The 27,765-nt window shown below is 39.5% G+C and overlaps 1 protein-coding gene across 5 annotated transcripts; it reads right to left on the bottom strand.

Annotated features, from left to right (window-relative positions):
• Window positions 1-23,483, bottom strand: LOC307043622 (uncharacterized protein). 5 transcript variants are annotated; one of them, XM_079688186.1, is made up of 16 exons: window positions 7,770-23,483; window positions 7,313-7,439; window positions 6,535-6,742; window positions 6,173-6,342; window positions 5,984-6,082; window positions 5,326-5,504; window positions 5,147-5,240; window positions 3,480-3,827; window positions 3,221-3,338; window positions 3,053-3,144; window positions 2,824-2,941; window positions 2,374-2,490; window positions 2,065-2,256; window positions 1,671-1,819; window positions 1,201-1,400; window positions 1-1,032 (listed from the first exon to the last, which is right to left on the bottom strand). In XM_079688186.1, the coding sequence occupies exons 5-13, from the start codon at window positions 5,984-5,986 to the stop codon at window positions 2,234-2,236; spliced, it is 1,092 nt and encodes a 363-aa protein (XP_079544312.1). In that variant the 5' UTR covers window positions 5,987-6,082; window positions 6,173-6,342; window positions 6,535-6,742; window positions 7,313-7,439; window positions 7,770-23,483; the 3' UTR covers window positions 1-1,032; window positions 1,201-1,400; window positions 1,671-1,819; window positions 2,065-2,233. The 5 variants fall into 5 exon arrangements, with proteins under 5 accessions (XP_079544312.1, XP_079544314.1, XP_079544310.1 ...); XM_079688188.1 differs by adding an exon at window positions 5,593-5,825 and having other exon boundaries at window positions 6,173-6,742; window positions 7,770-23,479; XM_079688184.1 differs by lacking the exons at window positions 5,984-6,082; window positions 6,173-6,342; window positions 6,535-6,742; window positions 7,313-7,439; window positions 7,770-23,483 and having other exon boundaries at window positions 5,147-5,467.
• Between the last annotated feature and the right edge of the window lie 4,282 nt (window positions 23,484-27,765).

Genomic DNA, 27,765 nt, shown 5'->3' with positions numbered 1-27,765 from the left:
TATGCTTTTTTATATTTATTCATCAACCAACCACATCAATAACATTGTTTTTAAAACAATAAAATGGTCCTCTCTGGCAATGGTTTACTTATGTGTTTCACCACAATACAGGTTAAAGGCCACCATAAGGGTGTATGTCTTGACTCTAGACCGTTGGGGTTAGTCTAACATGAAAAGCATGGACAACAGAACATAAAATCAAGTTATGCAAACGGTTATAACATACAGTATTAAGAAATCATACAACACAACAATTTTTTTATGATTTAAATATGTATATTAAACATGTACATTCTATGTGTAAATCAAATATAACTATTTATAACAATGTATTATTTGGTTTTGAGAACAAAATGAGGTGATTCACCAAATAAATTATTTTTTGTTTATCTCAATGTCCCTAATTATACATCCTAAAAGACTGTGCATTGTACATGTTGATTGAAGTACTTCAATCAATCAGGTTAATAGCTGGAGACCAAAAAGTAAATATAACTGACAAAGCAATTAAAGCAAGTAACGCAAAAGAAACAAAAATGAACAATTAGAGGAAAGCTGTTATTGGCCTGCGGTGTAACAGGTGCAGTCATATAAAGTTAATGACAGGTAAATCCTATAAGAGATCGAGAATAATAATGCATAGGCATCCCGTTCTGGGAGAAAAAGGGAAAGACCTCCTGCTCTTGGACAATGATGTGCTCACCAAGTTGTATGGTAACCAGCAAGATATACTTGGAGATTTAGGAATTTACATTCTAGTGTTTCAAAAAGGATCAAAAGTGAATGGTTCATTGCTCAGGATGCATTCCAGGGACGCTGAGCATTTTCTTCAATACAATTTAAGTTGTGTACAAGTGAAATGTTTGGCCTGATGCTGCGGCATAGGGAAAAGTCATATGGTCAACATATTCAAGGGTGATCTTCCATTGAGGAGTATGAATACAATCTCTAAATATAAAGTCAGTAAAGTATTTACATTTCTGATAGCACATCAAGTCTTGGCGGACATTCGTGCTTGAGAGCAGCAGCAATCTGGGGAAATACAGAGAAACAAAAAAGAGGGGCAGATCAGAAACCAAATTTGAGGTTTTTGAATACACAATGTATGTTTAGCATTAATGAATACAAAAGTAACAGCAACATGTCTAGGTTGAGGCTAAATCAACAAAGATACTGTACATTAATTCATAATTAAATTACCTAAATTATGTTTCCTTCTTCATCTTCACTGGTGTCTGGACTGCTTAGGCCACTTTGACTTTCCTCTTCATGTTGAAGGAAACAAGCATCAGGACCTAAAGCAGTCTTGTACTGCTGCAGTACCACCTGCAACCTCTCCAACGCCTCAGCATGCTTCCTTCTTAGGGTGCACCCAAGTCCTCCATTCCCCTTGTCTACATCTGAAAATACACAACATATATTTATATGGACATACTATAAATAAGATTACTTCACGAGGCCAGAGCACTTCAATGGAGTATATTCTCTCCCATGTACATATAAAGATGATTGTCACTATCAAGGGACTTCATTATGTAAAATGGCCGGGTCGAATGGGCAAAGGCCATTATACTCCATCCAATTTCTGTGACCAAGAATGATTTGGGCTGACTTTTTTCCCTTTAAAACTCATACTTAACAAGGTAGGTTAAGTTTTGCTTTCAACTTACCTTCCTCAGCCACCTTATTTTTTAGAGCAACTGCCATGTTCTGCAACCATGTGCAATGCTGTGCTATCTCCCACAATAGGATGCCTTTCTCCTCTTGCAGTCAGTAAGCATGACTTGATCAAGTATCTTTTTCTTGGCTGTAAAGTTAGCTAAAATCCAATCACAGTTATGTATATACATGAATCACATTTTCATTATAGCATAACAATAGGTTTAAAACTCCAAACATGTACTTTCAAAATAATCAAATGTATACACAATAAGAAAACTTAAGATATACCCTTAAACTAAATGAACGTTCTAACACTCTACATGATATGTGCATAACTCAGCAAGGTATACCTTCATATAACAGAACTTCAAATGAATTATTATGAAATATCTAAAAACTGACCCATGCCATGAACTTCCCACGGCCACAGCGCGGACATGATGCTCCCTCCAGAGAGGGAATGCTCCACCGCAGCAACATCTATGCCTATGGCAGAGTCGTGTACCAGCTGGTTGTACTTCAGTACCTCCTGATTAAGGCGCTTTTTGTCGTCTGCAAGCTTCCTTCGAAGTCAATGGCGGAGCTTGCTGCTGTCTGAAAAAGACATGAAGTAGTGGGATAGGGATATGTGACAAACTATATTTGCAAGTGCAAAAAATATATATAATTCAGTAGGTTGAATCTGCAACCTAAAACATTATATTGTTATACCATTCTGTCGGTAAAGGGATTGCTTCCGCTGCCTCACACTTAGGTAAAGCCCCTCAATGCTTTGCGGCAGTGCTGTTTGAAGGATGTCTTCAGAAGTACCCGATGTTTCTGATGTTCCTGAAGAAATAATATTGGCAGTAAAATGTACTGTTACACAACACGTAACGGTTTTGAGAAACAAAGTTGTGCAACATATTTAACACCTTTTAACACAAATTGATGGTACAACTATGGAAACTGGAACATATCAGAGATAAACATGGACACATAGTTGGCTTGCTATTGTTTGAAGATTATGTCCCTGTCTACTGAAATCCAGTGAGGGTACGATTACGTGGCATGAAATATCAGCCTTATTGCCTTAAAATTGGCTGCTCTTTAGGATCAAATCTGTAAATTCAAACAGTCATGGACAATGATATGTAGCTGGTGTTATCTCGTCGTGCTTACCAGATGCCCATTCCTTCACGTCGGAAATCCACGTCGACTCCATGTCATCTGAGACACAATGTAGCTCCGTCTTGAGTTCCTCAAGACTTGCAGTCTCTTCCAGGAGCCTCTTACTAGTCTGATAAACAGTAGACGCTGGACATTTATCAAGATTAAAACTTGCTATGATTAACAACAAGCCATGTGCAAATGACAAAGGACACAACAACACCTTTAATAGGAGGCTCACCTTCACATGTCTTGTGGAAAGTGCCTGATGAAGGGAGTCACCTTTTTTCCTGTTCCATCCCATTGCATGCACTGTGAGCATGTCCAGTCGTGCTTTTGAAAGCAATAATGAGGTTATGATGTGTCATCTAAAAAAGTATGCAATAATAGGGCAAAACCTTCCACTCACCTGCTTTGGACATGTATTTTGTTGTCAGGGCACAACGGGACAGGTAACTGTTGACCTGCTCCACCTCTTCCCCAGCGGTCATCCCTGCTCCCTCCTGGTTCTTCCCACTCCATATAATCTGATGGTAAAAGGTTGCTGGAATTGTTGTGCAAAGAGGCTTCATACTACTATACTAAACAGTATAGCTTAGATATTTACTACTTCAGTATTATAAATATAAAAAATATAAGTGTACGTGATTCAAAAATATTTCACATACCTCACATTTTTTGGTAGCATGGGCTCGAGCATGCATTACACTGAGGAATGGCTTCATGGTGGTCAGCTCCTGGAGAGCAGGAAGGACACTTGCAGCTTTCTCCATGTAGGGCCAGTACTTGCAAGCCACATCCATGGCGAAGAACTTGGCTTTGGCTGGCATGAGTTCCTTTTGAAGATACAGGGGGTAGGCGAATATCTCCCCCCTGTACATATTTAAGGCCTTCAAAAGAAACCCATGGCGACATACAGCCACCTCCATCCCTTGTTCATCCAGCTTCGAAGCCCTCCTTGACATCTCCCTCGCTGCTGTCCACTGGGAGTCCCCACATGTGCCTCTTCCCTGGGTCTAAGACACACATTACCTCATGACAAATAAGTTAAAAGCAATGGAATCACGATCTACAACATTTGTTCTAATTATCTGATTTTGGAGTAGATGGTAAGGAGAAGTAGCTGAATTTGAAGAAAGTCAGGGTCGGATATAAATGGCTATTTTTGTGATATACCTATAATTAAGCAATATATCACGGCCTGAAGTGAGCTATTGCTTTTATAAAACGGTTACCAAGTGTGGCAATATGAAAGAAAAATACACACTCTAATTTAAATAGTTTTTATTAGTAAATAATGATGTTCAAAATAAAATAGTCTCTCCTTTGCCTTCTGCAGAAAACATAGTGCAAGGTGGTTGCTATGCAACAACACTAACAGCAAGCGAACATATTAGACAGAGAGCGTTGATCCATTATTTGGCTGTTTATTTACATTAATTTGTATGTTGCTGTTTATTGTGCAGCCACTGAAAACCTGTCCAGCATCAGTAGCATGGCTTACGTGGTCACTTGTATAGGTTGAGGTTGTTAGAGGCTGTTGCTTGACGTGGCGAGAATATTGCTCCACTTTCTCCGGTCCCCGAGATTGGGCTTCCAGTAGCTCTGGAGAGAGCTTTCGCACCTGTGGCCACTAACGGTCATAATTTCTCTGCTTTGTTTCAAGACCCGCATCAGAAAGCTTTTGAATGGTGCTACTTTTCCAGTTGGTCTACCTGCTCTTCACGTAGCTCTGCATGTCGTAGTTTAGGTGCTTTTTTTTCTGGAGATAGGAACTGCTCAATCCACTCCTACATACTATAGTAAGACCCCCCCGGAGGTCGAAGTTAATCTTAAATGTTTCCATTTTATGCTTTGTAAGTTTGTTTCGTAACGGAAGAAATTTAAATATATTGCTATCGACCAATCAGGTCGATAGCGTTTTTGCGGACCTCTTTGATTACAGATTTGAAAACATCGTTGCTTGCTTTAAAAGTAGCACAATTCATTATGTTAAACCTTCAAAAGTATCTAGATATCCCTGCCCTAATGCCAAAGGAACTGCACACTGAATATGTTTTGCCGTTTGATGTCTATGTCTGGACCGCTGCGTCAAAAAGGAGGGTTTCTGCCCAGCTTCTGCCCCGTTACTTCTCCGCTGCTTTCTTGCTCCAGTTTGCTTTTCAGACCAACGGTATACTGTTTTTCTCAGACGCGGAGGGATACTGACTTGTTGTGAAAAGTAACTTACAATTCTACCCGTGGTATACGCTCAGTATATCACTGCTAAGAACCAATCAGATTGCTTGATTTGACTTGTCCGTTTTATAAGGTAAAATAACGAATAAAAACTTGCATTTTTCAGTGATCTCTTTATTTTGTCGACAAATGCTGCCACCGCGCTGTCTTCTGCTACAAAGAGCCCATTAAAAAAGGCGCTGCCATCAGAACTGAGGAAAAAAAGATTAGCAAATATATCCATGAAATATAAACAGTAATCAAAAAAGTTAAATAACAACATTGTAAAAACAGCACCTTCCACTTCGCCGAAAGCGATACAGCTTCCTGTTTCCATCGGCAGAAACAGCCAACATCTCTGGCGTGCAGGCAGGGCAGATGAAAGGAGCACCACAGCAGAGCTGGTCTTCCTCATACGAGGCATAGGAGAACTCCAGAAAGCTGCGCTGCAGTGCATCTCCGTTGACAGGTCCAGACTGGAAGATAATTACATATATTGCTGTGATTTTGTCTATTTACGGAAATGTTATAATGTATAATATGGTAAAGAATAGTTACACTTACTCTTCCTCCACACTTTGTGCGATGCTCCAGCAGCTTTGCAAAGGCCTGTCTGGAGAATCCCGGAGAGATGACCTTGAGTTCTTCAAAGGAGCTCAGGAGGTCCAAGGTGTAAAGTGTGGAAATACTGACCGAAGCTGGCCAGTATCCACTCTTAAGGAGGACTTTCAAGTCGGGGGTCCACTACTGCTGGCAAGTTTGACAGACATATAGTGGCAGATGCAAGTCATAACGCCCTTGGAACAAGTAAATAAACATAATTAAGACACATTTTACAACAGTTCCATCTACAAATAGTCAAAGATGAACATATATTACATGAAGGTTTTACTCCAAGTGGAAGCACAATGCCTCAGCCCACAACAGTAAACATATAACAACAATTCAATATTACCATTGATGGTAATTAAAATCACTGGTTTGCCTGGTACCACAGTGAAGTTTGTGCCTTTACAGGAGCAGTTGGGTGCCTTCACAGTTAGCAATATGCAAGCTGTCAAAAAAAAAAGAAAAGCACTAATTACCATTATATGCTGGCCGAAGAGACATGTGAACATCAAAATGCAAGTTTGAGAGAGCATACCTTGGTCATGGGTGTCATATCCACCTTCCACTCTAACAACACACGTTGTTGGACTAATTGGTTTAAAAAACCCATTCATTAAACTGTCCCTGTTGTGGAGTGGCTGGTTCTTGTGTTGAAGTACATCACAGTCTCCACAGAACCACTCCTCGGGGAGACACTCTCTACACCTTGGGAGGAAATACAAAATGATTCTAATATCCTAGAACTACTTTCATTTTCATGTGGGTTTTCTCTAGGTATCCAGTTTTCTAACATCCCAAAAGTCATGCATGTTAGGTGAAATAGCAGGGCACTGAGCATTAATACTGAAAAATTACAATTAGGTAAAGTAATTTAAATAAAGGTAAATGTTATCTGACCTAATAACAGCCGGCTCGTGGCAGAGGCCACACAGGGGATGACCAACAGCCTCTTTTTCTAGAAGGCATTGTAGATGGTGTGGTCTTGCTTCTTTCCAGCGCTCTGAGGCTTTCTGCTGTCGAAAAGACCAGGATGAGGCAGAGCTTTTTTGAGGCTCAGGAGGAGGACATGAGGAAAGAATGTCAGAGAGTCTCTGCATATTCTTTTCTGTGAACAGAATGGGAAACTTTAACTGTAAATGACTAAATTTAAGATGAACACAAAAAATCAAGGATCATTTCTTTGCTCAGTATGGAACTGGCCAATATCTTTACTGAATTACATTCCTTGTTCGAGTCCTGAACTGTCAGTTGTGTATAAGGTTATTTTCTCTCACTAACACAATTTATTTAAAAATGTATTTTAGTTTTAAACTTAAAGCCATTTTTGTGATTTACAAAATTCGTGTTGTGCTGAAGGTTCAGTACGCAGAACCTCCACACCGGAAGACTGGAAGCCCTCAGTCGGGGGGGATGTGACTGTAGAATATCACACAGAGGGTTAACAACAGATAACTGATGATTTGTTTTATCTACCTATTGTTTAAAAGCTTTTGAAATTAATTAAAGCATAGTTCTTATGACACCACAGTGGGAATGTCTCCGACTGTAGTGTCACTATGCGTTTATATATTGGAATAATTGTAGACCCTCAACAAGCAATTAGTGTGTTTTAATTCGATTTTCCAACCATTTACTTAGTAAATTCATAAAAATGTAAAATAATTGGGATTTCAACCTGTAGCTGAGCCTTGGCGTCGCCCTCCACGCCTCCCTCTCGGCTTGCCACGTCCTACACAGCCCCTTTTAGGGGACTGTAAAGTGTCTCCTACAGAGCGTGCCCGTTTCCTCTCCTCAGCTGCTTTCTGTGACCAAGTAACAACTCATGTAAGGTTGATGTTGCTGATAAACTGATACCATATGACAGTGGACAAATAAAAGTAAATTCATTCACTTGAAGAACATTTTTGCTTCAAGTTTTTCCTACCATATACAACTAATGCAGTAAAACAAGTTGAACAAGCTTTATTTAGTAAGCCTCTGCCCCCCATGTTGTAATGATGAACCGTTTTGCAAAGACCCTATACATTGATCCAAAATCCAGTTACTCTTGGCCTGTTCAGCATTTTTTGGATAACAGATAGTGCCAAATTCAAGTGGGAAATGAATGAGGTCATATGGGTTAAAACACCAACCTTAGCTTCAGCTAGCATGTGTTCATGCTTCAGCTCAAGAGCGATGCGTTTCCCTTCTTTGGATGTGGGATTATTGGGGTCTGGGTTGTGTTTTGTTGCCATTTGTTAACTGTGTTCGTTATTCTCCCGACCAGGAGAGAAGCTTTAAAAGGAGACTAAATGGAGTCTCTGTGAAAGTTCAATTGGGTACTTTAATTAAAAAAGGCGCGGGTTGGTCACAAGCATGATATTGTTCAGTCAGACAAACAGCTGTGATCCGCTCCTCGATAGGGAAGAGAAGCGCCTGGATCTCTCCTCCGGTGCTGTTATATAGAGAGGCGAAGTCCCTCCCTTTCCGGGGGAGCTCATGGGACCCCGGAAGCGGAAAATTATACATTGAATTCAATGGAGAGAGAAAACGTATCTTTTGATCCCGTTTGAATTGTGCCACGAACTACACATATGATGTTTGTCGATTTAAAAGAACATTTTGCAAGTCAAAAAAATAAAAATGTGTCGTAAAACTGTGAAGTAACACATTATTTTTGTGTTAAGCCGCTCAGTGAACTACATGTCTCTGGTCCCGCACAATACGCGTCACCAACACAAAGATGGCCGTCACGTTGGCACATTTCACCTCATTTTTTCAGAATGAGAATAAAAGTATAAAACGAGGTGAAAATCACTATAAGTCTGGGCATGTTGAGAGCTGTACATACACGAAAGGGGAGTTAGTCCGTTCTGTAAGAGCCAGCATGCGGGACCGGCTTTACAAGGTTTCGGTGAGTAACATAAGTGCAATGTTTAACGTTAATGTCAGTCAATAAGGAGGAGAATGAAAAAGAAGATGATGAACCACAGACCCGGCATATAATGACTGCAGTGTGCAGGGCTGTGTTAATTTATGTTACTGTTATCAATAGCATTAGTTGACTGAGAAAACCGTCAAGAAAAAAAGTTTAGCGATGTTACGAGTCGACTAGTATAATATGCCCACGGCTGTGATTGACAACCTGGACAGCCAGTCAGAAGCTAGAGTGCCAACCTAGAGAGCCAATCAGAACCTAGAACGGGTGTACTGTATACGGGTGTGTATGCTGTGGATAACATTAGTGTTCACAAGAACAAGGTACACTCCCTTGTTTTGTTTTAGTTGCTCTTCAGATTGAAGCGGCCAGTTTTATATCGACTATATGTGTGATCTCCTTTTTACATCTCGTTGTGTCATTTGAGTTTATTTGCTGTGTGTAGATTCAAGGATTTTGGTTATCTTGTCAATTTGTTTGGTTATCTAGGCACAGCTGTGTGTGACTCCCTCTGGTACACTGGTATGTGTTTTCCTAATGTAGAGAGCATTGATTAATTCATAAACTACACACTGAGTCTAGATCCTGACCAAATCCTTTTTTTTTTATCAAATGTTTTTCAAAAATGTAATACACATTTTAAAAAATACAATGTACAATCACAACCAATACAACACAAATTACAAAAAATACAGAAAAAACAAACAATAACAACAATCAGACAAGAGGACAAAACTGTGGAAAAATAAACCCTCCCAACCCCAGATCCGGACCATCCTTGTATTGCTCATTCAATCTATTATAGCATGTTAACAAACATGGTACTTACTTTATTTGTACAGATCTACATGGGAGAGGATGGCGCGATGCAGAGCGCTGTCTGTGGTTGTGCACGGGGGATGTACAAATGCAGCCACGCTGCAGCATTGGCAATATTTGCCATGTTGCAGATCAGCTCCACAGAAGTTGAGTGCCAGTGGAGGAAGCCTGGCACTTCAAAAGTAGTCCAGCCGGTGTCTCAACTCTACCAACAACAAGAGGAGACCTACAACCCACTGGCCAGAGACATCGCCACTGAGGAAGTAGACTGGTTCAGGTCTGCACTGAGGGGCGCAGCGTGGCATGGCATGGCTTTTGTCACCTGAGCCAGAGCTGCAGCCTCAACATCAGGCCATTTTCAAAGTGCCGGAGCTGGTGAAGGAGCATGGGGGTCGGGGGCTTGAGGCAATTCTTGCCTCAATGCGACTGAGCAGAGACCAGCAAGCTGCCATCCAGACAGCCACCGTAGGACAGCGGACAAATCCTCAGTGGCAGTTACACAGGTAGGGCAGGTTGACAGCCAGCAATTTTGGTGCTGTGCTGAGGTCGGGACTTTCATCCACTCCATGCGCGTCCCTCATGAAGAGGGTGCTTGGGGGGTACAATTTAGACGGAGTCATGGCTGTCAACTGGGGAGTTGTAAACGAGGTGTATTTGGCCAGTGTGTTTGGCCTTTTAAGTGTGACACATATGTAGTGATAAATGCTTCACTTGACCACTGTTCCTAAATAAAAAAAGTTTTCTGCATCGTCAGTCATTTTTTCCAAATAATTACCAATATTTCACAAATTCTTCATGTAAACTTAAGAGCACAGCTGTATGTTGAGTGTCAGCTTTGCTTGGTTCATCTTACTGGGGGCAGCTACATGGATGTTGGTGCAGTCCACAATCATTTTGCAGTTGAAGGCAGAATGAATTTATTATTGACTCAGAATGAAGCACAACTTCATGTCATACAATACATTGACTTTATTTGTAATTGTGTAAAAAAATAAAGCATTGATTAGCAAGCAGGACCTGCAGGAACAGAGAACGGTGATGGATGGAGCTGGGAAGAGAGAAGAATAAAGAAAACAGATCAACTTTATTATCGGATATTAAAAATTCAATTTCAAAACAAGTTGCCGCTCCTACAGTTTTCTAGTATGTAAAGATGATTTCACATGACCTATGCAAAATATCACACTCAATACATGTGTGTCTCTGGGGGGTGCATTGTGCCTTTGATGTATATAAATAATATACCATAACCAAATACTATTACGTACAGTGGAAATCAGGTTGCCAGAGCAGGTCAGTCCAGTGTGCATGTTCCTCAGGGTCTCAGCAGTTACAGGTGAGGTAAAGAAAATAAAAGAGAAAAAGGTCAGTAACAACACTTTAAAAAAACACTGAATAATTATCTCTTTTAATAATTTTCTCTCAGTAATCACTCAACTACTGTCTTTCCAACAAACAGATTGACTCACTCTCACTATCATCACAATGAAACACGTCCAGAAGAATGTCATGCAAAGCTGCCTGCCTGCCTGCCTTCCTTCGACTCTCCCTGAACTGCTTCCTTAGCACCCGGTGGAGGGCGCAGTAGGCTACTCTTCAAATGTTTCACGAAATACTTACCATGATGACTACTCTTACTGTTTAACATTTTGGTGTAGGCCCTACTTCATGTAATAAAATAATAACTTCATGGTAAGGCTACTAAAAATGACAAGGCTTAGTAATGTAATGCTAACTAACGTGCTCGCTACTCGTCGCTACTAGCTAGGTAGCTAACTTGACTATGTTCCATGCACAACATGTATATTACCTATGATATTACCTGATATGTCTGATCCAGCGACTCCTGGTCCTTTCATCGGACGGGAAGCGATAGAACGAGCAAGTGGTATGATCACTTTTGTGATTACAACATGGTACAAAGCACACGGGCATCTTGTAAAAGTGAATTTATTGGAGCAATCTCTTATATTTATTGGAGGGAATAAATCAGTTATGAAATCTTCTTCTTCGCTTTAATTACAAGTCTCAACCACTTGGAGCATTATCGCCTGTGACATCACATATGGGATTTGGGATTTGTAGTCTTTGTAGTCGCGTATTTTTCATAATCTTATATTTCAACAGTTTTACGACAAAATGTGACTTTTTTGACATGGAAAGGATTGTTTAAGATTGACAAACATCATATGTGTAGTTCGTGGCACAATTCAAACGGGATCAAAAGATACGTTTTCTCTCTCCATTGAATTCAATGTATAATTTTTCGCTTCCGGGGTCCCATGGACCGGAAGTAGATGGGCGTGACTTCGCCTCTCTATATCCTCTGCTGGCTCCTCCCCGCCAGCCGGCTCGCCTCGTCTCCAATGTCCGTTATTGCATTTAAACAGAGGATAGGTTCTTTTCACATTCAATATATGCTTAACACGCCGTTTCTCCTCATATTCTCTTTCATCACTTTTCATTTAACACATTCTAAACGCTGTAATCAATACTCTAAACAATACTTCTCGGCTCGTTTGGTTTCCGGTCATTCCGGATGTTGTCACATGCTACTCTCGTCTGTAAACAATAATGTATTCAAATAAACTGTACCTTCATTTAATATTCAGCATGGTAGTATCTCAACATCTATAGTAGTGTTAAATCAGTAGGCTTCGGTTTGCACCACTCCATATCATTTCGCTACTAAATTCACCTATTCAGGAAATCGTATATTAGCCACATGCTAAATGCTAACCGTAGATGAAGGATTTTCAGAATAAAAGCTTAACTGCTTGTGCATAAGAATTTCTGTTTTTTCAGTATAAAAGAGCATTAAAACTGACGGCATGTTTAAACTACATTTCTCCATTAAAACATTGATTTTAATTTCTAACACATTGCAACACAGCCAGCCAGCCAGCCAGCCAGACAGACACAACAGATATGCAACAGCTGCTGTATGAGACAAACAGAGATAGAGAGACAGATTGTAAGATTGAGATGGATAGATGAAGAAATAGATAATGAATGATAGAAAAAGATAGATAGTTAACTATAAGAAAGGTAGGTAGATAGACAGAGAGATAGGTTGAGTTTGGCCTACGGACAAAAACAAAAAAGTATATATTGCCTTATAAAATGCAGAAAAGTTTAAACATCCAACATGATAATAATAAATAAAAAATAATGATATCTTAAACCAAAATAAATAAAATGGAAAATTAACTGACAACAACAATTTAACATAAATAAAACAAGGATTAAAACAAGGATAAGTTTGACTCAATGTTGTGTAAAGTACCCGTTATGGTTAAAAAATATATTTTTTTATTTTTTGAAAATAATACAGCTTCCAGCTTCCCGAGACACGAAGAGGAGGCACTTCCACTTGAAATACGTTTAAACATTGTCAGAGAGATGTTTAATCGGTTCATTTTAATTGGTTAATAATTGGTGTTTAATACTGGCAACTTCTAATTGTTGGGGGGGGGGGGCGGCGTTCGATCCAGTTTCGATTCCGTAACCTTGGCGCACTGCCACTCCAACATCCAATCCCGATTTGAAGTTTATTCACGGGGACTGTAGTCCTAAACGATAGTTTGGGATTATGGGTAGTGTAGTGTCCCTTATAGGCCTACGTCTGTTTCCGTTTATTTTTATTTTGAAATTCAGTTCCTGAAGGACGGCAAAAAAGCTTGAGATTATAGAATTAAACAAATAAATAAAAACAAGGTTAATTGTGTGTTATTGTTGACTAAATAACAGTGTGTTATTTTGAAAAGAATAAGAAATTAGAAGGAAAAATGAGCCCCATTTATTTTCCTCACAGACAGTAACAAAAGTCCGAAATGATACAATTTTAAATAAAAGCAATAATCGTGGCTTGATATTGAGTAAGAACATGTTTTTATGAACCACACAGCTTCCGGTCTTCCTATAACACGTAATGCCGTGAGACTACCAACAGAAATACTTTGCTTTTAAAATCGTGCTGTGCAACACGAAAAAAAGTTTTTGATTATGCGTGCTAAAATCCTTGATTATGCGATTAAACATGTGGGGTTTTTATATGATTTTATGCGGTGAAATTGTGGGAAGTTGCGAAATGGTGCGAAATATGCGGCGAAAAAGAATAACAATTTTTTTAAATATTTGGCTGTCTTAGTTATTCTCTCTCACACACAACCTGCCACTAACGTTAAACCCCTTTACTATTCAATTAAACACATTCAATGTTTATTTATTGTAAAAGCAATTGGCCTATTACACACACACACACACACACACACACACACACACACACACACACACACACACACACACACACACACACACACACACACACACACACACACACACACACACACACACACACACACACACACACACACACACACACACACACACACACACACACACACACACACACACACACACACACACACACACACACACACACACACACTGAAGTATTATTTGAGTTATTTGAAGTATTAAAGTAACGTGTTATGGCAGGAAAGTTCAACAACACGCAAGGATGCTGCTTTCTGGCACTCAGGTTCGCACTCTGATAGTTCCTTCACTGACATTGAAAGTTGTGTTCTGTTCACAAAGGTATACTGTTGGGGAGCAGACACAGTGGCAAGGAAGGACAGTAGTTGTGTTTCAAATGTCTTATGTGTGTTGGTCTCGTGAAGGGAGACCAAAAGGGGGAATTGAAGTATTATTTGAGTTATTTGAAGTATTAAAGTAACGTGTTATGGCAGGAAAGTTCAATCTGGTATATTCATTTTAATGTCACCTTATATAGAATATGTGTTAAACTTGTGATTTCTGCATTGAGTGACTTCTGCCTAGCAGATACCAAGAAGAGGCCCCTAGGGTCTCTCTGTTAATTATCAATAGTGCTTGCAATTAACAGGGGAAGTCCCAGATACATTTTCAGATAATGTAGTTAAAGTCTTGTAGAATTAACGTTTATCTCCTACACATCCTGCAGGCCTGGAGACTTGGGTCACCCAGCAGTAACCAAGATAAACGTCCTTTTGAGCTTATCAATAAAATGTATTCATTCCTAGTAAGCTGACTTTGGGGTGAAGGGAAGTTCAGGGAAGCCACAAGAACAATGAAACTTCTGTTAATCAACCAAAACTCATGACTTTCAGGGGACAGGACATTCGGACCTATAACAAGGGTCACTTCCTAGAGAATATGTGTGTGTATTTCTTACTGTGATCAGATGTCCTGTATAATCATTTATCAACTATTCCTGTATTAGTGTTTTATTTGATTCCTCTGCTTTTATTCTTTCATATGTGGGTACTGGAGGGCTACAAACAGTGTGGAGAAATTAGCTTGAACATGTTTTATTACTCTATGGGAAATGGAAGCAGCATGTCAAATGATCAGGGAAATCTACTTGTTTTAAATATATGTGTGTGGTTGATTACTTTGTATTAATAATAACAGTATGTGTAAAGGAAGCTGGAAATATGCAATGTGAAACCTTTTATTTGAAATAAAGTTTCTGCAGGGAATATTCTTAAAGAACAATAGCTCAAGTGTCTGGAAGAGCTGCAGGCTAAATGAGTGTGCGGTACTTTTTACTGCTTGAGATCAGAGCTGATGTTTTCCTATTGTTATTATTGTTTGAGGTTAAGGTAACTCACATGTGTTATTTGTATAATCCAACTATAAAAAACTATATCTTAAAACTATCTTTATAAAATGCCAAAAGTATGTGAAACTTGCAAGGAGCGGTTTGTTATCTCGAATGTAAGGGTCGCCTCTGGCTCGCGCTGATTGGCTGTCTTTTCTAAGTGGAGGACCCCTCGGGGGGGGGGGGGGGGGGCAGCCGCATAGCTCCTCCTGGGGTTTTGGATATAAGCCGATGTTTTCTTTAGACCAGCCTCTTCTTTTTCTTCAGGCTGACCAGGAGGGTAGGACAGAAGTAGAGCAGGAAGTACTTCCTTTGTCTTTGTGTTTGTATGTGTATTTTGGGTTGTTACTGTATATCATTAAAGCAAGATTATTGTTTAACTTGTATTCTGGTGTTTCTTAATCCCTTCCTTTTCCCGAATTCACCCAGCTTATCAAACGACACGCGGAGACGAGGTTGGTTTTCAACATCCTCCAAATCTCCAACAAATGGTGACCCGACGTTTCTGAGTGGGGTGTTTTCGGGGAAGAGACCACCAGCAGCAAGCGGACGGAATAGTCCAGGGCTAAACATCTCGGCTTCTTCTGACAACTAACAACAGAGCTCTGACAATAACAGGTAAACAGATGCCAGTTTAATTCGAAATCTGTGATTTGACCATATTCCAAATTTTAGGGTTGTCAGACGAAGTTTACAGTGTTTTTTTTTTATAGTAACAATGCAAATGCGTGTTTTACTTGTTAAAACCGGATATTGAGTTCCGGCAGGCCAGAAGGGTATTAAAGTCCCTGGCTTGGAAGTGGAGGTATAAGAGTCCCCACAGTTAAAATCGGATATCAAGTTCCGACAGGCCAGAAGGGTATTGAAGTCCCGGGCTTGAAAGTGGCGGTATTGAGTCCCCACAGTTAACCTGTCTAGAGTAGTCAGTAGGTTGTATTAAGTCTCCATATAAGACTGACTCAAAATAACGAATCCACAGCTCGACGGGGCGGGGGACTAGTTATTTATGTTATAAGTGATCCAAAGGAGAGTAACGCAACCTTCAAAAAGCAATTTTGAATTGACCGGACCTCATTAATCCTTTGTTCTGTGGGGTTGAATCTATCAAGCCAAACGTCACGATAAAGAGTTCTGCAAAGCCTGAGTTTTCGGCTCCATGTCAGCGTCACATCGTTGAAAGACGGTGTTGAAGCGCGCTGAGAGGCTTGCTAAACTTGTTGGAATAAACATCGGACAATAAAAGCTGAATAGACTGTACGGGGAATTTTTTCTGTGAATATTTACTGGTAACAAGGACAGTAAGTCAGATCAATAGATATGAAGTCTGTGAATATTTACTGGTAACAAGGACAGTAAGTCAGATCAATAGATATGAAGTCTGTGAATATTTACTGGTAACAAGGACAGTAAGTCAGATCAATAGATATGAAGTCTGTGAATATTTACTGGTAACAGAAACAGCCGAAGTCAGATGAATAGATACGAAGTCATAATGAAAGGAGAATTTTAACGAGAGGAGCGTGAGTTAAGAGCTTACGAGGACAGTGGGTTCAAGCAGAAAAATTGAATAAAAGGATAGCAGAAGTGTTAATTGTTGAAAGAAGCCCCCCTTTTCCAAAGGAGAGGCTGAGAGCCACAGCAGGGGAGAGAGAAGGGGGTGTCAGTATTTGTCTGTGAGAGTTCCCCCCACCCTTTTTCCTCTCGAGAGCAGCAGCGGCCCGGAGGGTGTCTGCTTGCTTTTGTCTCTAGTGATCTGAAGTTGGACTGAAATACATAGAAAATGAACAGATCAAGGTGTGATTTGAAGTGGTAGATATATTGAAATTAATAAACAATGATTTGCTGTTATTTAAATATGGTCTTTGAGAACTGATTGATACCGTTGCATTGCGTTGTGAATTTCATGGTATTTGTCATTAACTAAGGATTGTACTTAATTATACTTCAAGGAAAATTATGTTACATACAGTAACCTTAGGGGAAAGTAAAAAGAGATTTACTGAGAATATGAAGTACATTAAAGTTAAGGTTATTCAAATTAAATATGATAGGTGGATTTTTCCATCTAGAATACGACATAGAAAGAGGAACATTTGTTAGACATGAAATAACGAACTCATTGGAAGAAATATATATATTGTGAGGTTATTTAGGAGTTGTTATCATATACAGTTACTCTCAGTTGATGGTTGTTTAAAGTAGATAGGAAACGGAAAACGTAAACGATTCACCACAATGGTGTTTTTTAGTTTATGAAGAAGAAGTAGACAGTAAAAATAAGGTTTTTGTAAATGTGTCAGTCAGAGGGAATCTGTTCATGTTTAAGCATGACAGAGGTCCTGCACGAGGTTTTGCTCCAGCCATCTCACACAGTTTCACAAAGGGGTGATTTGTGAGGGGCTGGAGCGGAGGCAGCTGCAGGGCGCAGTGAGACAGAAAGACAGGAGAAATGAGACGGTTTGAAGAAGTATAGAGAGAGTACAGGTTATATAGAGTTACTACTATTCTGGAAAATGTCATATTGTTTTGTGAGTAACATGAAATAAGAATATATTTACTAGATATAAGAACAACAGGCTTATCTAGGTTAACAGAACATTGCTATTAACCAGTTTCAGCTGCAACTATCCTATCTTTGTTCTAAAGAGAACGTACGTTGCATTTACAATTAATATTAAGAAATGTTCACAATTGATACCATTAAAGACCGTTTGGGATTAATAGGACGAGTTTGTCATAAACATTCGTGCTTAGATGGAATAAAAGTGTTGAGAGATGTTCTCAAAAATGGGAGTTTTCACAATGCTTTTAGTTTTTATTGAAACAATTAAGTAATAAGGACAGAAAAATGTTCCGTGATGATTTATTTAGGTTTCAGCTTTAGTAATAATGAAGATTACATTTTGTAATAATTCCTTTAAGTGTTCCAAAATATATTCATTAACTGTAGTCAGATTACTTGTTTTAAATATATAGCGCTGGATACAGTTAGTTTTGTATTCTGTTACAAATCTAACCATGCTTGTAACACACAACTTAGATAAACAATTTGAAAAGAATAGAATAAGCAAGAAGATTAAAGATTAATCTATAGTGGTTAAGAAAAGTTTTTGTTTTGCCTATTAACTGAGAACTGAAGTGATGAAGAATAGGAAGACTGTTACCATTAATGGGTTTAACATTCACATGTTTCAGCATTCCTGACCATATAGACACTCAGCTGTTTTATTTTGTCACCCGCTGGGGGAGAGATTTACATTGAGTTTTTCTCAGTAGCTGATTTGCTGTGATTACAGCAGCATTGGATAGTTGTGCGCCACCTTTGGGTTGTACTCTGAATCAGGGTGTTGGTGAAAAGTTGCTCATCGCAAACAGAAGAACTGTGCAAAGAACACATCTCAGAGGAGGGTTTCACAGTTTGCTTGTGCCTCGTTGTCAAGGCAACAGTGGTGTGAAGAGGTACTGCAGTTTTGGGGGATTTCTGCGGCACAGAGGACAACGTGTGTCTGCTGATTGTATCACATTGATCCAGAGGTCCCTTCCCCCTCAGGACATCCCAATGCCAGAGAGAGTTTCCTTGGAGCCCACTGACCAGGGCCGGTTCTAGCTTTTTGGGGGCCCTGCCACTGACTACAGCTGAAGAGGACAATGAATCATTGACTGTTCTCAATATGACAAGATCAAGAGACAGGCTGGTCTCAGTCTGTTCAGACTCTGAAGAAATCATGCAATGATTTTACAGCATAACTGTGCAAGAGTTTATCAGAAGGTGGTGTAGAACGATATGCTTAGTGTTTAGGAAGGGAGGCTGATTGTTTAATGATGGTCTGGAATGCTGAAAGGGTTAAGGTTTAATATCCTTGTTTGGCAAACAAGACATCTGATTATTATGTCACACATGATAATCTTGACATAGTGACTAGCTATGGGTAAACGTGTGGACGTTATACCATTATTATCATGAACTAAAAATAAATAAGGAAATAGTATCTGGTTAATGATGAATGGATTTCATATCCTAGAGAGGATTAGTTATATTGTGAATACTTCACAAGGTATTTACTAATGTATTTTGAAGAACACACAAGAACACAGGTCCAGTTTTGTTTTGTTTCTAGATTAAATTTTCCATTACCAAAACTGTTCAGCTTAGGTCTAGCTTTAGACTTTGATAGTAAAAGAGTATTTAGGCTTATTTTTGTATATCTGACATTTTTTAAATATGTTGGCAATTCACTAGATAGAAAGATGGCATTACTCTCTATTTGTTAAGAACATTTCTGAAGATTAAATATTTTTTTTCATTCCTAATATTCCTATTTAGGATGTAATTTGAGAGTAACAAGGCTGATGCTGAAATTGGAAAATATGTTAGTGGTTTGCATGATGTAAACAAAAAAAAGGTTTTGTGTGTTCAACCTCCAGTTAGATCTGAAACAGTAATAATGATTGATTTGGCCAAAGCTTAGTTTAACATCCTGATGTAACATTATGAGGTATGTTCACTTCTAAGGGTAAACAAATTGATAAAATGGATTATTATTATTATTGATTAATTTGAAATATTAATTCGAAAGGCCGTTTTCTGCAGGTTCACTTAAGAATGCCTTGCATGAACATTTGTCAGGTATTGTGTTTCCTAGGGGCGGTATATTAATAAAGTGTATTGATCATTTGTTTGTTAAAAATCTGAAGAAAATGGTGCTGCGAACACGAGAAAAACTTTGTTGCATTGGTTGACATCAACACAATGATGTCACTAGTACAACTCCAGCTAGTAGAATATTAAAGTCTCTGCAGAGCACGACACATGGCCAATGAAACTGAGACCAAATGACCTTTGACCCTGACTGACAGTGTGACTTGAGAAAAGCACTATCAATGACAGACTCTGGGGCTGACCGAACTTGACTTTACAACCTGACAGAGTGAGTGTGAATGTATTTCTGCATGTGATCAGTGCAACTGCTTGATTCTAAAACAATAACTAACCGAGCATGTCTTTGGACTAACATATTATTTTGGAGCTCCAAGGGAAACACAGGTTTCCTAAAAATTCTGCAAAAGGGGGAAACCACATGTGACCCGTTTCTAATTCCCACAGGAGTTGGCGGTTTGCAAATGTAAAACTCAAACTAAAATCTAAAGATTCTGTTTCTTTTAGGACTGCCAGCTGGAAATGAACACTTATTTTCCCTTGAGTGTTTACTGTGAAAAATGATGGATGTACTTTTGTGAATGATGTTTGGTATTTTCTTATAACCACTGGTTACCTGAAGGTTTTCTTCCCATACAGCAGTTTGTTACACATGTGTACATGGGTAAAAAGGGGGAGTGTGGGATTTTTTCATTTAGGGACTGGAAGAAACCTGCCGCCCCAACTCAGATGTTCAATCTGACCATTGATTGACAGTTTTAGATTTAACCTGCTCCATATCTGGGGATAAGATAATGTTTGATTAATGTTGACATGTTTCTAATATTGATTGAGTTATAACAGGTAACACAGATGCAGAATCAGTGGCCAAGGGGCTACTGAGAGAGGTAATTCCAGAATGAGAATGAGAAGGTGAATGGTGATAATGAAAACAATTTTGTAATATTTCAACAGGTATTAAAGTAACTGAGGTTTGAAATGTAGAAAGAACATTTTACAGCTAAGTTAAAACATAGTAATGTAATGAGATAGAATTTAATTTAGACAACATCTTGTAACTAGCCTGGTAAAGAAGTAAAAGCCATAGACTTTTTGGTTTAGATCATTATTGGGATGTACATTTAATTTAAATTCATAATGGAAAGACAGTTGATGACAGTATGTTGGATTTCTGTATTCATTTTTCAGCTTGATAATATCCAAGCAGTGACAGGTAGAAGCAGTCTCGCCTGGAAATTATTCACTTTGTCAGTATCATGATTTTAGTTGTTTTTAATCCATAACATTAGTGTGTTCCATTACCAGAGACATTAGCAGTTAATATTATATTTAGATTTTAAATAGGATCTCAAGGATTTCATTTAAAATAACACAGATGCTTGTCAGAAATTCAGAGCTATTGAGATATGTTATTTAGTTCAACTGAAGATGTTGGGGTTTATTTTGTTGACACAGGCCAAGTATTAGAATTCTGAAGCGGCCTACCAGTGGTGGGTCAAACCCCTGAGGGCCCAGAAGCCCTGAGCGTAGACTTGAGGGGTGGGTATCAGATTTCTCCACACAGGTTGCTGACGCCAAAAGGGGGACCCGAGGAGCAGGAGGCCGACACAGCGGAGTTCGTCTGGCTGAAGGTCAAGAGGCCTACGTGGCTCAACTCCAGGTTCTCCGGCCTCTACAGAGTGACCCAGAGGACATCTCATGCAGTCCGCCGAGGAGCAAAGGGGGACATCTGGTACTACTGGAGCCAGTGTGCGGCGAGGAAATCACCGGCTAGGACCATGGAGGACATCAGGACGGACCTGGCTATCGTCAACGAGGACATCACTACAGCAGACGACTTGGAAGCTTCCATCAGCGGACTGGAGGAAAAGGACTTCGCGGACATCCCGACAGCAGACGACTCGGAAGCTGGCGTCAGCGGGCTGGGGGACTTCTCGAGGCAGCAGAGGAGTCTACTTCTCTCTGATCAGATTCATCAGTTCAACCTTTGATGGAAAGGCCGCATCTCCCCCTCCCTATCAGCTGCCCTTGTTGGCGTTTTCCGCTGAGGGGGGGGGGGGGCCCTGAGGATTCAACAACACGCAAGGATGCTGCTTTCTGGCACTCAGGTTCGCACTCTGATAGTTCCTTCACTGACATTGAAAGTTGTGTTCTGTTCACAAAGGTATACTGTTGGGGAGCAGACACAGTGGCAAGGAAGGACAGTAGTTGTGTTTCAAATGTCTTATGTGTGTTGGTCTCGTGAAGGGAGACCAAAAGGGGGAATTGAAGTATTATTTGAGTTATTTGAAGTATTAAAGTAACGTGTTATGGCAGGAAAGTTCAATCTGGTATATTCATTTTAATGTCACCTTATATAGAATATGTGTTAAACTTGTGATTTCTGCATTGAGTGACTTCTGCCTAGCAGATACCAAGAAGAGGCCCCTAGGGTCTCTCTGTTAATTATCAATAGTGCTTGCAATTAACAGGGGAAGTCCCAGATACATTTTCAGATAATGTAGTTAAAGTCTTGTAGAATTAACGTTTATCTCCTACACATCCTGCAGGCCTGGAGACTTGGGTCACCCAGCAGTAACCAAGATAAACGTCCTTTTGAGCTTATCAATAAAATGTATTCATTCCTAGTAAGCTGACTTTGGGGTGAAGGGAAGTTCAGGGAAGCCATTAAGCCACAAGAACAATTAAACTTCTGTTAATCAACCAAAACTCATGACTTTCAGGGGACAGGACATTCGGACCTATAACAAGGGTCACTTCCTAGAGAATATGTGTGTGTATTTCTTACTGTGATCAGATGTCCTGTATAATCATTTATCAACTATTCCTGTATTAGTGTTTTATTTGATTCCTCTGCTTTTATTCTTTCATATGTGGGTACTGGAGGGCTACAAACAGTGTGGAGAAATTAGCTTAAACATGTTTTATTACTCTATGGGAAATGGAAGCAGCATGTCAAATGATCAGGGAAATCTACTTGTTTTAAATATATGTGTGTGGTTGATTACTTTGTATTAATAATAGCAGTATGTGTAAAGGAAGCTGGAAATATGCAATGTGAAACCTTTTATTTGAAATAAAGTTTCTGCAGGGAATATTCTTAAAGAACAATAGCTCAAGTGTCTGGAAGAGCTGCAGGCTAAATGAGTGTGCGGTACTTTTTACTGCTTGAGATCAGAGCTGATGTTTTCCTCTTGTTATTATTGTTTGAGGTTAAGGTAACTCACATGTGTTATTTGTATAATCCAACTATAAAAAACTATATCTTAAAACTATCTTTATAAAATGCCAAAAGTATGTGAAACTTGCAAGGAGCGGTTTGTTATCTCGAATGTAAGGGTCGCCTCTGGCTCGCGCTGATTGGCTGTCTTTTCTAAGTGGAGGACCCCTCGGGGGGGGGGGGGGGGGCAGCCGCATAGCTCCTCCTGGGGTTTTGGATATAAGCCGATGTTTTCTTTAGACCAGCCTCTTCTTTTTCTTCAGGCTGACCAGGAGGGTAGGACAGAAGTAGAGCAGGAAGTACTTCCTTTGTCTTTGTGTTTGTATGTGTATTTTGGGTTGTTACTGTATATCATTAAAGCAAGATTATTGTTTAACTTGTATTCTGGTGTTTCTTAATCCCTTCCTTTTCCCGAATTCACCCAGCTTATCAAACGACACGCGGAGACGAGGTTGGTTTTCAACATCCTCCAAATCTCCAACAACACACACACACACACACACACACACACACACACACACACACACACACACACACACACACTATTTAACTCCTTCAGCCTATTTTCAGCTGCAGAAACCATTCAACTAAATTATTCAGCTATTTCAGGACATCAAGGCTATACATGTTGTTGTTTATACCTTTTTTTAAACCTTTTCTTTTAAATATTAAGCTTTTTCTGCATTTTTGTAGCTAAAAGCAGCTACCATTCAGCTAATAACATATTCAGCTTTTTCAGCTAAATTCAGCCATAAATGTTCACAGTTTACAGCATTCGCACACATTTACTGCAGGAAATGCATTTTCTAGTTTCAGGCTGATATTTCCTCACGGTAGCAGCCGTCCTTTAGTTAAACTGCCAAAAAGGCCACATTATTAACCGAAAGTACACAAATTATACTTCAGATACTCAACTTCCTTGACATGCTTCACGTTTTGAAATGTCACATCTGTTACGGTTCTTCCACAAAACGTTCACATGTAAGAGGTTTCTCGCTCATTCAGAACAATGGAAACCTCTGATCTCTGCACACCTCGTTAGCTCAAATATAAACACCTGTGTCATGGAACACGATGATGTCATAACTCCAACTGACATGCTCAGAGCAGCAGACTTCAGATAAAGGTTAATGGTCCTGCCCTCAACAGCTCTACGTCAATTATATTTATGGGGTGTCATCATCATATGCCGAAGGTCAAGAGAAGAGAGAGAAGATATGAGATAAAAAGTCATAATTATGAGATAAGAAAGTCGAAATTACGAGATAAAAAGTCATTAGATAAAAAAGTCGAAATTATGAGATAAAAAGTCATAATGAGATAAAAAGTCATAATGATGATAAAAAGTCGAAATAATGAGATAAAAAGTCATAATTATGAGATAAGAAAGTCGAAATAATGATAAAAAGTCATAATTATGAGATAAGAAGTGCGCATGCACTTGCAGTGCCATTGTTCACGCCACTAATGACAATAGTGTAGGTAGGCACACTGCTGCTGTGAGTTGCTAGCCTAACTCTAGCCGGGGAACGTTACCACAAAACTATAGGCATATATATTATAGTTCATAATAGGTAATGTCAAAGCTATGAACTGCATTGTTGTAGTTTAGCTGCAATATAGGCTATACAGTAACATCTAACATTTACAAAAGTCACCTGTAATAGTTACCTTATTTAGGACTAGATGCCGTTTCGGTGTTTCCCCTATATACAAATAGTGGCGGCGCAGCGCCGCTGCTGAAATATGAGCGCCGCTGCTAGGGGGCGCCAGCAAGGTACCAAAAAAAATGAAAACAATAATAATAATTGTCTTTTTTACTTTTTTTTTTTTTCTTAAAATAATAATAAGTGGCGACCCTTTTTCATTTTTGATTGTTTGTAATGTGGATTTGTAGTATTTGTGTTACTGTATGGTGTAAGGTGTATTTTTGCTAAATCTTGAGACATTGCCACTGTATGTACTAGGCAGGGCCAATTTCTGGCATAATACACAGGCAGTCGACTGCCCAGGGCGCCAGATCTGGGGGGCGCAGCTCTGGGAGGGAAAAAAACATTTTTGACCGTTGGCGCTCATCCAAATGTTCGGCCGAGATGTAACAACATTCATAATTAAGTAAATGTAACATCCTTTTCACTCCGGTTACACGTTTAATTTGCCCTGTACGGTGGGACCTGTAAGTGATGAAAGTGGGGGATGTTGGCTTATCAGGCGCCCGCAGCTCACAGCCAAAGTGCGAGCGTGGTAGCGAGAGAGCGAGCAAGGGAGAGGGCGCACCAGTACCGGCGCTGTTGTTATTAGAATCTGGTGCTAGCTGCGCTAACGGATATAAGAAGTAGATGTTTCTACAACCAGGGTGGAGGAGAGCTCTCCTGTCAGACTGAGAGGCTCAGTGAGGTAAAGGACTCTCTGAGTATTTAGATAGTTAATTTTAGTCTAAGTTATCTCAGTGGGTCTCAAACGTTTTGACCACAAATTATGTAAACACATATTTCCAAGGCACTCCTTTATAATTATTAGGATAAATAAAAACGGGTTTGAAATCATTCCAATGTATACTGTAGGACAGTAAACCAAAAATATCGTTCAAAGTTGGAGAGATACAAAAATATGCATCAATAAATAAATGTTAACTAGGTAAAATAAGATATGAATGAACAACAAAAATAAAATAAGCTACATTTATTTGTTATTGGCTATGGTAGGTTATTGGTTATGTTCACATACTTATTTGATTATTAAAATGTAAACCGATCTTTTTCATATGGGCGTTTTAGAGTTGTACCCCCTAGATCAGGTCTCTAAATTGTGTGCTCAAAGTGCACCAGATTGAAGCATTTTACTGTAAAATGTTAAAAATAAAATCTTCCCGGGGGAGCATACCCCCGGACCCCCCTAGAGGATGTGACGTCCACCCCCCAATTCAAAAATGTTTATACAATACTGAATACATTTGAAGCCATTTTGACATCTATTACCTATGTCAATAAGTTTCTGTTTTTGCAGTGTATTTGTCTTTTGTAGAGATTTTCATTTATTCTTTACATATAAAATGTCGGCTAAAATCTCACCTAGGGCAGCAAATTGTCTAGAACCGGCCCTGGTACTAGGCCTCAAGAGCCTTTCTTGTGCTGACACATAGAAAGAAATTGGCGGGGCGCACTTCGCACGCGCAAAAAAATTCCACGCACTCCGCGCTCACATTATGCTGGGCCCACGTGCCTTAGCACCGCTGCTATGACTCCATCCTAGGGGAAACACTGCGTTTGCATGATGGAGAGCAGCAAGGTGATGAAGGGACCTTTGAAGACAGCGCCACTGCAGAGTATGCGCACTTCTTACCTCATAATTATGACTTGTTATCTCATAATTATGACTTTATCTCATGACTTTTTTTATCTCATGACTTTTTATCTCATAATGACTTTTTATCTCATTATTTCGACTTTGTTATCTAATTATGACTTTTTATCTCATTATTTCGACTTTTTATCTCATGACTTTTTATCTCATGACTTTATCTCATTATGACTTTTTATCTCAATTTCAACTTTTTTATCTCATAATTATGACTTTATCTCATGACTTTTCATGGGGATTTTATTTGTTTCAAGTGGCGGAAATGGGCTTCCATAATTGGTTATGTTCACATACTTATTTGATTAATAAAATGCAAACCGATCTTTTTCACATGGGTGTTTTAGAGTTGTACCCCCTAGATCAGTCTCTAGTAATTGGGCGCTCCAAGTGCACTAGATTGAAGCATTTTACTTAAAATGTAAAAAGAAAAATCTTCGCGGGGGGGCTCCCTCGGACCCCCCTAGAGGATGTGAAGTCCACCCCCCAATTAAAACATGTTCATGCAATACTAAATACATTTGAAGCCTTGTAAGCTGTCCACCATGTCAATATGTTTCTCTGTTTGTAGTGTATTAGTCAGAGGTTTTTCATTGCCAGCTAAAATCTTGCCGGGCAGCAAATTGGTCAGAACCGGCCCTGGTGTCATCCCCACAGCACCCCCCATTTGAAACATGTTCCCACGGCTATGCGGCCTATAGCATGTGATCTACATGACTGAGAGCTGCCTCAGCACAGAGCACATGGCTTGCACTGAGTCATGCTCAGCACAGAAACACTTACCTTACTTCTTCAAATCGCTAGTGCAAGTTCACGTGTTACCAGACACTCGATAGATTACCATTATCATTTGTGGCTAGTACGTGAAACAATTTACTAGCCACTTGCACATTTTAGCATTTGGCTAGTTTCTAATGCTTTGCACTGCTGGGCATAAACAGCGGATGACTGCTGCAGCTGTACGTGAGCGTGTAGCAGTAGGAAACTCTGACACAAGCACCATTACTAACATCGGCAAAAGCGAATTTTCACTAGGCTAGATACATTCAATCAGCTCATTCTAGCTTAGTTTAGATTGTCCCTGACAATAGAGTCTCTTTAATATGTCCTGCACATTAATATCCTGTAGCCTGAATGTTACACATAGCTATCCACTAATAGGTGTTAACATGAATATCCCACCATATCCATAGTAATGTTAAAAGTATCTCAGACTGGCAAAAGTAGATATGAAGGCTAATGTCAGCTGATGTTAGCCGCTAACTTAGTAAGCTGCTAATATGAAGTTCTTTTCACACGGTAGTTTGTTATCACAGAGCTAAGCTCTCACACAGTGGTCTTCAGGCTGATACTTACTATTCGGGATTCATTGTGGAAGCGGTGTATAGTGTATCCCTGTCTGGAGATAAACAGCTAGCTCACACTGCTCCAGAAACACAGCCGGCTAATTGTTTCCTGTTAAAAATCCAAAATGGCTGCAACTCCAACCAGCTGATGAGCCGAGTACTGAATAT

The sequence above is a fragment of the Notothenia rossii genome (assembly GCF_949606895.1).
Source record: "Notothenia rossii genome assembly, chromosome: 6".
Classification (NCBI taxonomy): domain Eukaryota; kingdom Metazoa; phylum Chordata; class Actinopteri; order Perciformes; family Nototheniidae; genus Notothenia; species Notothenia rossii.
Note: the sequence above shows the minus strand (reverse complement) of the source record. Positions and strands in the feature narration are given on the sequence as shown.